The sequence below is a fragment of the Astyanax mexicanus genome, unplaced genomic scaffold, assembly GCF_023375975.1.
Source record: "Astyanax mexicanus isolate ESR-SI-001 unplaced genomic scaffold, AstMex3_surface scaffold_75, whole genome shotgun sequence".
In the NCBI taxonomy this organism is placed as follows: Eukaryota; Metazoa; Chordata; class Actinopteri; order Characiformes; family Acestrorhamphidae; genus Astyanax; species Astyanax mexicanus.
The window spans coordinates 46,917-57,304 of NW_026040085.1; the positions used below are offsets into that span (position 1 = coordinate 46,917).

At 42.6% G+C, this 10,388-nt stretch overlaps 1 protein-coding gene across 1 annotated transcript; it reads right to left on the reverse strand.

The window, feature by feature from the left end:
• Positions 1–2,626: 2,626 nt before the first annotated feature.
• Positions 2,627–8,921, reverse strand: LOC125798675 (5-hydroxytryptamine receptor 2A-like). The gene is made up of 3 exons (XM_049474198.1): positions 8,732–8,921; positions 3,733–4,470; positions 2,627–2,691 (listed from the first exon to the last, which is right to left on the reverse strand). Exons 1-3 carry the CDS (start codon positions 8,847–8,849, stop codon positions 2,627–2,629), a joined length of 921 nt encoding a protein of 306 aa, XP_049330155.1. The 5' UTR covers positions 8,850–8,921.
• Positions 8,922–10,388: the final 1,467 nt, after the last annotated feature.

A 10,388-nucleotide genomic window follows, 5' to 3' on the forward strand; every position in this document is an offset into this window, starting at 1 on the left:
AACACACACACCAACACACACACCAACACACCAACACACGCACCAACACACACACCAACACACGCACCAACACACGCACCAACACACCAACACACGCACCAACACACACACCAACACACGCACCAACACACACACCAACACACACACCAACACACCAACACACGCACCAACACACACACCAACACACACACCAACACACACACCAACACACACACCAACACACACACCAACACACCAACACACGCACCAACACACACACCAACACACGCACCAACACACCAACACACGCACCAACACACACACCAACACACACACCAACACACGCACCAACACACACACCAACACACGCACCAACACACACACCAACACACACACCAACACACCAACACACGCACCAACACACGCACCAACACACACACCAACACACGCACCAACACACCAACACACGCACCAACACACACACCAACACACACACCAACACACCAACACACGCACCAACACACACACCAACACACGCACCAACACACGCACCAACACACGCACCAACACACCAACACACGCACCAACACACACACCAACACACACACCAACACACCAACACACACACCAACACACACACCAACACACCAACACACGCACCAACACACGCACCAACACACGCACCAACACACGCACCAACACACGCACCAACACACACACCAACACACACACCAACACACACACCAACACACGCACCAACACACGCACCAACACACACACCAACACACGCACCAACACACGCACCAACACACACACCAACACACACACCAACACACCAACACACGCACCAACACACACACCAACACACGCACCAACACACGCACCAACACACCAACACACGCACCAACACACACACCAACACACGCACCAACACACGCACCAACACACACACCAACACACACACCAACACACCAACACACGCACCAACACACACACCAACACACGCACCAACACACACACCAACACACGCACCAACACACACACCAACACACCAACACACGCACCAACACACACACCAACACACACACCAACACACACACCAACACACGCACCAACACACACACCAACACACGCACCAACACACGCACCAACACACCAACACACACACCAACACACGCACCAACACACGCACCAACACACACACCAACACACACACCAACACACACACCAACACACACACCAACACACACACCAACACACACACCAACACACCAACACACGCACCAACACACGCACCAACACACGCACCAACACACACACCAACACACACACCAACACACACACCGATTTATAAAACACCTGTCCGATTTACATATCACACACTAATACAGGCCTCAGGGTGGAGTTTTATCACTACAGTAGTGACTCAGATCAGGATCTGTGTTTGAAGTTTGAAGCTTCTTTAGTTTCGTATTAAAGTTATAAGGTCAATATAAAAACAGCTAATGTAAACATGATGCATTAAATCTCTCATCAGAAGGATGAATAAACCAGAACAGCACACACACACACACACACACACACACACAGTTTAACTACCTCGAGTGAAAGGTGATTGGTTTTCTGGTTTTCAGATTTATAAGGGTCACCATAACAACAACTCATCACTTTATTCAGACAATAAAAATAACCTGAACAGAACAATTCCTACAGATGATTCCCAGCGTGTGTGTGTGTGTGAACAGAAGATTCATTTTCCAATTTTAAATGATTAATTATAATTGTAATAAAGTTTTACATAACATTAAAGCTCCTTTTAAATCAGTCCTAATAGTGCTAATATATTTCTGATATCACTTTTATAATGAACTGTCATCAAGTCTAAAAATTTAATATAGAGGTTTAATATAATTTAAAGACTTTTATAAGTATGATTATCTTTTCATAAATTCTCTCTTTTTCCCACAAAGCACAAAATCTCTCCACAAATTTCCCTGAATAATCTCTAATAATCTGTACAGAGTTTTCTTGGTAAATGTGTTTGATGACTGAATTGTAAAAGTCATGTATTAATTATGAATATATTTATATTTTGTATTATTTGAATATATATTTACTGCTTATTAATGGTTTATAACCTAATAATTATCATTAATAAACTACTTTCTAAACTATTTATGAACACTTTATAAACACGTTATAAACACGTTATAAAGGAGCTTTATTTTAAAGAAGTACCAAAAAAATAGTTGCTGACTCCAGCAGTAAACAATTACTAATAGGGATTAATCAATTCCATGTTTCTGTAATTGAGTATAAGTACATGTAATTCTGTACCTGCCGATACCAATACCTGCTTATTCTATATATTAATATATATAAACATTTCCTAAACAAGCATATTTAAAGCAAATTATGCTTAGATGTATGTATGTTAATTTCCCCCACGTCATCATGGACCGCAGGACCACATCAGCCAATCAGATGAGACTTTCTGGGAACAAATAGAAAATAAATATAAGAGGTGGGGGGTATGCAGTAAGGGGTGGGTAGACTCACCCATGACTGTGATTGGTCCACATCACACAACATCCTGCTGTGTCACAACTTATTTAAATAATAAGAATTTTAATACACCAAATTTTCTTCACTCTTTGAAAACTTTATTGAGGAACATCTCAAAAACCTTTTTCACGTTTAGAGACGATGATCCTTAAATAGAATCTTATAAACTTTATCAGCTGGTAAAAAGAACATCTGAACATTTAAAACTATTGTTCATTTAAATGTAGTTCTGTAACTCGACGTTGTTGTTTAGGAATGTGCCGAATAGCATTACTGATAATCTGAATGCTAATCACAAAGAATCTGAATTCAGCATGAATGACCTGAAAACATCACATCAAAAACTGATTTCAAACATCACAACATTTCATCTTCAGCTGCAAAGTAGACAACAACACTGATTGAGGTAAAGTGCGTCTAAAGACCCTCCGCAGTTTATTAAACCCATCTTTATTTCTGTGTTAGAGGATCTGGAGGAATGAACATGGCTAAATTGATGTCTGTTGATTTGAACAACTTCACAAAAATATTACTGTAGATTAAAGTTACCAAACGTGTGAACATTTCCCAAACCTCTTAATGAACACCGTTTACTGTTTAACCAAAGATTTGTTCAGTCAGAGTCTTGAATCCGACATCATGAAGAAAAGCGACTATGAAATACCGCCAAGTACAGAGACGTATACAAAATACCCACATCTGGACTTTATACAAAATACAAAACTCATTTTGTTCACAGACAGAACACAATTATTTTACACACTCATTTTGTTCACATGGCTGGTTTGATCTTTTATATTTAATAATGCTTTTCTTCTTCTGTCTCAGGTTTGGGTTTTGTATGTTAAGACGGTCCAGAGATGCTCTGAATTTAACCGTGTTTAGTAAACCTGCATCCATGACGTGTGAATCAGGAGGAGATGGAGTTTTGTTCTGAACACAGGGGGGTTGATCCACTAATCACAGATCAGTTCTGCTGGACAGTAAAATTCCTAGTTGGAATTCCTCAGAAGATCCAGCTCCATCTGCAGGGTAAGAAAAAGAAAGGGCCCAGTACAGAACCCAAAGATTTGGCACACTGTTTTTTAAAGGTTGAGTTGGTAGAAGTTCAGTTTAAACGCAGGTAACGTTCTCCCCCCCCCCCCCCCCCTCCCCCCCCCTGCCCCCCCCCCCCCCCCTCCTTCTTACTCGGAAGAGGTGAAGAGAAGCTCCCGTTTCTCAGACCTCCGGCGAGCGGTAGGTGTGTGGACTGGTAGGCTAGCGGTGGGATAGTGTTTACGAGAATGAGCTGCAGCGGTTTCTTCTCCTCGTGATACTGACATCTCACGTACCTGGCGAAGGCAGAGCGGAAGGTCTTGTTGAAGAGCGTGTAGACCAGCGGGTTCACGGCCGACGACAGGTAGCCCACCCACACGAAGACGTTCAGCAACCCACCCATGATGTCGTCGTGGCAGGTGGCCGGCTGACAGACCACCGCCAGAACGTTTGTGACGAAAAACGGGCACCACATGACCACGAAGAGGAAGAAAACCACGCCCAGGACCTTAGAGGCCTTGCGTTCGTTACCGAGCGACTGTGCAGTGCGGCGTCCGAATGGCGAGGACGAGACCCCGGCGTCTCGGCTGAGAGAACGACGCAGGAACAGATTCTTCTCCGAGGGCGAGAACGCCGGACCCGGCAGAAAACTGAGGGTCAAACCGGTGCTCCACCGCGGCCGGGGAACCAACTGCTCCAGACAGAGAGTAGCTTCACTCTGGAGGGCGCTGATGGTCAGGAAGTAGGTCACCACCATGATGGTCAGCGGCACGAAGAAGGCCACAAACGAGCCAATCAGCACGAAGGAGTTATCCGTCAAAAAGCAGCTGCCATCTTTAAAGACTTTAGTCTGATCACGAAGACCCAGAACCGGGATGGGCATTGAGATTCCTGCCAAACACACAAAAACAAAAAAGCATACTGGATTCATTTGTTTTATTTTATTAATACAATTCAGTTTACCTAATAGAGCAATTTTTCAAAACAGTCATCCTGCTTCTCCCAGTCCAGTTATATATATATATATATATATATATATATATATATTATAATATTATATATTATATCTCCCACTGAAGTCTGTTAACTGGGATACATGTCTTTGAGTGTGTTGTAGAGGCGTGACTAGCTAAGAAGTACACGACCCAAACGATGGGCAGTGAGAGCAGCGTGGTAATGAGTGTATATAACTACATACAGTTTTAGTTTAATTAAACACTAATGCAGGGGAGCTACTGGTGGCTAACATTTTATACTGCAGTGCTTAATCAATCTTCTTGTGTTTGTACGTCCGTGTGTGTGTGTGTGTGTGTGTGTGTGTGTGGGTGTGTACTTCAGTGTGTGTGTGTGTGTGTGTGTGTGTGTGTACTTCAGTATGTGTGTGTGTGTGTGTGTGTGTACTTCAGTGTGTGTGTGTGTGTGTGTGTGTGTGTAGTTAAGGGGCTAACCTGAAGCCCATGCCCGTCACAAATAGCTTATTTGGGCTGAAATGGTTTTGGCGCAGTAATGTGAAAAATGCTCTAATAAACCCACCAGATGTTTCCAACACATTCTAGATAAACCCCCTCATCCCCCCACCAAACCCCACCTCCCCACAACACACACACACACACACACGGCTCGGACTTTCTGCTAACAGCAGCACATATAAGACAGTTGGTTTCATTAGTTGGAGGTTGGAGAAATGGACAGTGTGAGGATCTTCAAGGTGCCCAAGATCACTACGACTGAAGCATCTACAAAACAGTGTGTGTGTGTGTGTGTGTGTGTGTTGGGTCTCCTGATCAGCTGTGGTGGGTAACTACCAACAGCGCACCTAAAACTCATCACACATCCATAACGGCCAAACTAAAAAAACAGATCTACTGCGGCACAAAAACAGAACTGTTTCATTCTGATTTAGGAAAAATATGTGATATATTCTATGTGTGTTTCTGTGGTATTCAGTATGTGTGGTATTTTTGAGTTTATGCGGTACTTAGTGTTTCTGTGGTATCCTCTATGTGTATCTGTGATATTTATTATATGTTTCTGTGGTATTCTGCAACAAAAATGTAAATGATATTAAATGTGAATGCTTATTGCTCTTTTATTATTTATTATTATGTACAGATGCATTTTGCTGCTCTCTTTTTATTATTATCACCCTCTAAAAAGGTTTTGCCAAAAACATTCTTTAAAAAAAACTAATATACTATTGTTTCACTCACAATAAAAATACAACTCACCTAAAATTAGCTGTTCAACTACAAACTGACCAAGAGTTGTCGACCTGGATAAACCACAAAATGTATTATTATATTTATTAAAAAGAAAATGTGTTGGTTTAGGAGAAAACAGTTTCCAGGACACAGCTGAAGCTGCAGTGTGGAGGTTTAGGTTTGTGAGGGGAGTAAACGGTGATAAATCCCCCTCAGCGCCCTCAGCTCTAACCCTAATCATCCATAACTCTGTAAATGACCCGTTTCCTGACTCCGGTACAGAAGTCAGTGTGAATCTGTAATATAAACCATTATCTCACTGTATGAATAACAAACATCAGCGGGGGAATCGCTCCTCTCATAAACTCGATGGGACGCTGAATTGGACGTTATTGGAGTAGTGATTTATGGGAGTCGTTTCTGTTCAAGGACAGAGCGCCTCACTCTGCGCACTCCTCTCGCCGGGGGGGTCGGGGGGGTGAGTTTTATGGAGCACTCTGCTGCTCTGTTTGTCCTAAACAATGCCTTTTCCCATCAGCAAGTGTAGCATTAGTGTAGCTGCATTTATTTATCCTGACCCCCATCCATCCGTCCCTCGCTCGCCGCCGTCCGATATCATTCAAGGACGAAGTTTCAGCAGAATCGCCATGGCGATAAGAGATCTCCATGGTGACGATAAATCCTGCACATCAGGGCGGATCTTCAGGGGTTTCGGTTTGTAGAAAAGGAGCAGATTTAGGACGAAGCAGAGGATCACTGACTGCTGGAGATCCAGATCAGAGTCCAGATCATCAACCCTTCCTTCCCACTCAGTTCAGAAATTCCACATCTATTCCACACACACTGAATTTAACCAGTTTATTATTTATTATTTCTGTCCCATGACTTTTGATATTACTGTTTTAACATTTACCCTAACTATTAAAAGCACACTGTCCAGGTGTGATTTCTCTGTTGGTTTAATGTGTTTGGTTAAGTGTGAAAAGTGCTTTCGAGTAAAATCGGTGGTCTGGGGTTCATTTAAAGTGAACTTGGTTGTGGACTGCACTAGATGAGCCTGGGTCTGTGTGTGGAATCGTGTGATTGGTTAATTTTGTAAGGTGATGCTTCAACTTATCATGTTACGCTTTTTAAAACTACACACATAAAAGTGGCATAAGATTTGAAAAAAGTTCTTGTGTGTGAAAACAAACCAGCAGTAATAAGCTCCTCCCCCAAACAATCCCATAATTAGTCCTGTGATTAAAAAAATCCCTAAGAGTTATAAATCACTGGGTCTGGAGAATGAGGGAAAATCTGGAGGCTGTTCAAGTACAGGTAGCACCATGCACTAACGGCACTAACTGCACTAACTGCACTAACTGCACTAACTGTTTTACATAATGCTGTATATTGTTAGCCTTTATAGGCACCAATCACAACTTCACTGTTTAACATTCAGGGGAGTTCAGAGTGAAATGTATGTTTCTCACTTCTGGTTTGTAGTTTAAACGTGACAGTAAGTGTAATATTTTCACCAGACTGTAGTTATGGAGTTTGGAAGGTAAAGGGAAGCTTTGTGGTTTTTATTCACCGAACTGCACTTTACTGAAGTGTGAGATTTCCAGAAGCACTTGATTATTCTAAGCACTCTCTCTCTATCATTCTCTCACTCTCTCTCTCTATCATTCTCTCAATCTCTCTCTCTATCATTCTCTCTCTCTCTATCATTCTCTCACTCTCTCTCTCTCTCTCTCTCACTCTCTCTCTCTCTCTCTCTCTCTCTCTATCATTCTCTCACTCTCTCTCTATCATTCTCTCTCTCTCTCTCTCTCTCTCTCTCTCTCTATCATTCTCTCACTCTCTCTCTCTCTCTCTCTCTCTATCATTCTCTCACTCTCTCTCTATCATTCTCTCTCTCTCTCTCTCTCTCTCTCTCTCTCTCTCTCTCTCTATCATTCTCTCACTCTCTCTCTCTCTCTCTATCATTCTCTCACTCTCTCTCTATCATTCTCTCTCTCTCTCTCTCTCTCTCTGCTCATTAGTGGTTCAGTAATGTCCTCTTGGCTGGAGCTGATTGGTGTAATCAGCAGGATATTGGCGAGGCTGTAGTTTAATGCAGTTTCTAACAGTTACCTTCTCTAATTTTCACCGTTTCTTTATTCTCCTCTCAGAAAGACAATTTCCCAGAATTCCAAAATTACACTTTATACACTTTTACCCATCAGCCTTTACCAGTATACCCAGTTCCCAGCGTCAGGCTGATGATGGTGTTAAGCTCAGAGGAGAAAACATGTGGTATTTATTACCAGCTGTTATTAGAAACACCGACACTGTGATTCCACTCACTGGCCACTTTATTATTTTACACGTATTTTGTTCTTTCACTTCCACAGATATTAAAATTTATTTTGCCATTCCAAAACTCACTGTTTTGTTACCAGGTTAACCCCTGTAGGTCACCTCTTACCAATTATCAGAAACACCCTCTCCAGATAATAATGTCCATGTAGAGCTCATATGAGTCGCCCGACTGGGAACAAGGATGTTGTCTATGGGTTCATGTTGGAACCCCATATGGAACCAGTAGAGGTTAAACATGGGTTCCATCTGGATTGTGCACTGATCATGGAATCTAGACAGGACCTGTGTGAGATTACAGTCGGCTGTAATGATGGGGTCCATTCAGAAAGCCCACCTGAATCCCAGGATGAACACCTGCACTAAACCACTTGGAGCCAAAGCCCTCCTGAACCCACCCTAAACCCCACACAGTAATGTTGGGTAGGACAGTAGATGTAGGCATGGTGACTGGGTGCAGCTACAGTGTGGATCTGGTTAATCAGCACGCTGTTCAGGTAAAGGTGGGTAAAACTACTATTGTTTTTAATAAAGGTGCACACTGGACATTTTATCAGAAACCCCTGGTTTCTCAGAGCGGTGAGGTGGTGTGTGAGGAGACACTGACTGACCTGCAGAGATGGTCCAGACGGCGGTGATCTTGGCGCGGGCGCGGGACCGCGAGCGGCTGTGGTGGAACGGGTTACGGATGGCGACGTATCGATCCAGAGAAATCGCACACAGGTGCATGATGGACGCAGTGGACAACAGGACGTCCAGGTAGATCCACACTGGACACAGGACTGCAGGAAGCGGCCATGAGTAACCTGAGACACACACACACACACACACACACACACACACACCAAACACACAGTATATGGTAAGTATCTGAGTGCTGAAATAGTTATATATTAAACAACAGTACTGACTGGCTTAAAATAAAGGTACTAAAAAAGAGTTTATCCTGCTTTTGCTGGAGTAACTGTCTCTACTGTCCATGCAAGGCTTTCTACAAGTTGTTGGAGCACTGCTGTGAAAATTTGATTGCATTTAGTAACGAGAGAGTCAGTGAGGTCATGCTGGATCATCCCCACTCCCCCAACTCATCCTAAAAGCAACTTCATCCCAGAGAACCCAGTTCCACAGCTCCAGGCTTTATACCCTCTAAACCATGACTGGCATCAGGCACCATGCCAACAGCTTCATGTTTATCTGCTCCAGAGTTCTATTCTATTGGAGATGCTTCTCCACTAATCAAGCCAACTAATGTATTTGTGTGCCTTTGCTCATCTGTGTCAACAATGCTCTCAGTTTAAAGCAGCTAAATACCTTCATTAAACTCAATTCAGCACTTCTGTAAGAGTTTACACTCTATAAAAGATTCTGGGCAGAGAAAAGCTGGTTAAACTCCGACTCATTCAGGCAGAAAATAACCGTCCTACAGAAACGCCTGTCCTCTTACAGAGAGAGAGAGAGAGAGAGAGAGAGAACAGAGAGAGAACAGAGAGAGAGAGAGAGAACAGAAAGGAAAGAAGAGGGTAGAGAGGTGAAGTAAGAAAAGAATAAAACAGAAAGGTGAATAGAGGAAGAGAAGAAGGGGAACAATGACTGTGAGAAGTGGCTTTATGAAGAGGAAGAGAAGCGTAAGAAGGAAGAGAGAGAGAGAGAGGAAGAGAGATAAAAACAGCTGTATTATGCTGTGTTTACAAAGTTGGGTTATTGATTACAGGGTTGTGGTTTTAATTCCCAGGTTCTTGCTTTGCTGACCCTGAACTCTGACCTTCGCTTTCTAAGCTGAAACACAGACAAACCTCATTGTACAAGAATGCAACTATAATGAGAACAAGTTTACTAAATTTGAAACACATCAGGCTAACTGATGAGTTTTTATTACTTTTTAGTAACATTAGCATTTTAGCTCCTGTTATAAAATAAAGGAAAACATCTTTAGACATCAAAAACATGTTTGCAATATTTACAATAAGATAAACTGTGTTTAAAGGTCGGGACTGGATTATGTACAGCGTAGCTTCATTTAGATTAGCAGTGTTTAGCTATAAATCAGTATAAATAGCTGTGTTTTGTTGTATAGATGTGTGTGTTGTGTGAGTGATGAGTGATGTGCTAGCGCTCGTGTCTACAGGAATATGCTGAAAAAAATCAATCTGTGAGAGACAGAAAGATACAGAGGCAGAGAGATAGAGAGATAGAGAGATCGGAGAGAGCACTCCCGACTCCACCCTCAGTATCTTCTAAGAGATCGGTTCAATATTTGTCAACCTTCCG

What these genes read in the sequence shown, in the direction of transcription:
- LOC125798675 (XM_049474198.1), bottom strand. Translation starts at nt 8,849, where the DNA reads ATGCACCTGTGTGCGATTTCTCTGGATCGATACGTCGCCATCCGTAAC. An exon ending in CGTCTGGACCATCTCTGCAG is followed by an intron (nt 4,471 to 8,731) that starts GTCAGTCAGTGT and finishes TGTGTTTGGCAG; the next exon opens with GAATCTCAATGCCCATCCCG. An exon ending in CTTCTCTTCACCTCTTCCGA is followed by an intron (nt 2,692 to 3,732) that starts GTAAGAAGGAGG and finishes ATTCTATTTAAG; the next exon opens with GATCATCGTCTCTAAACGTG.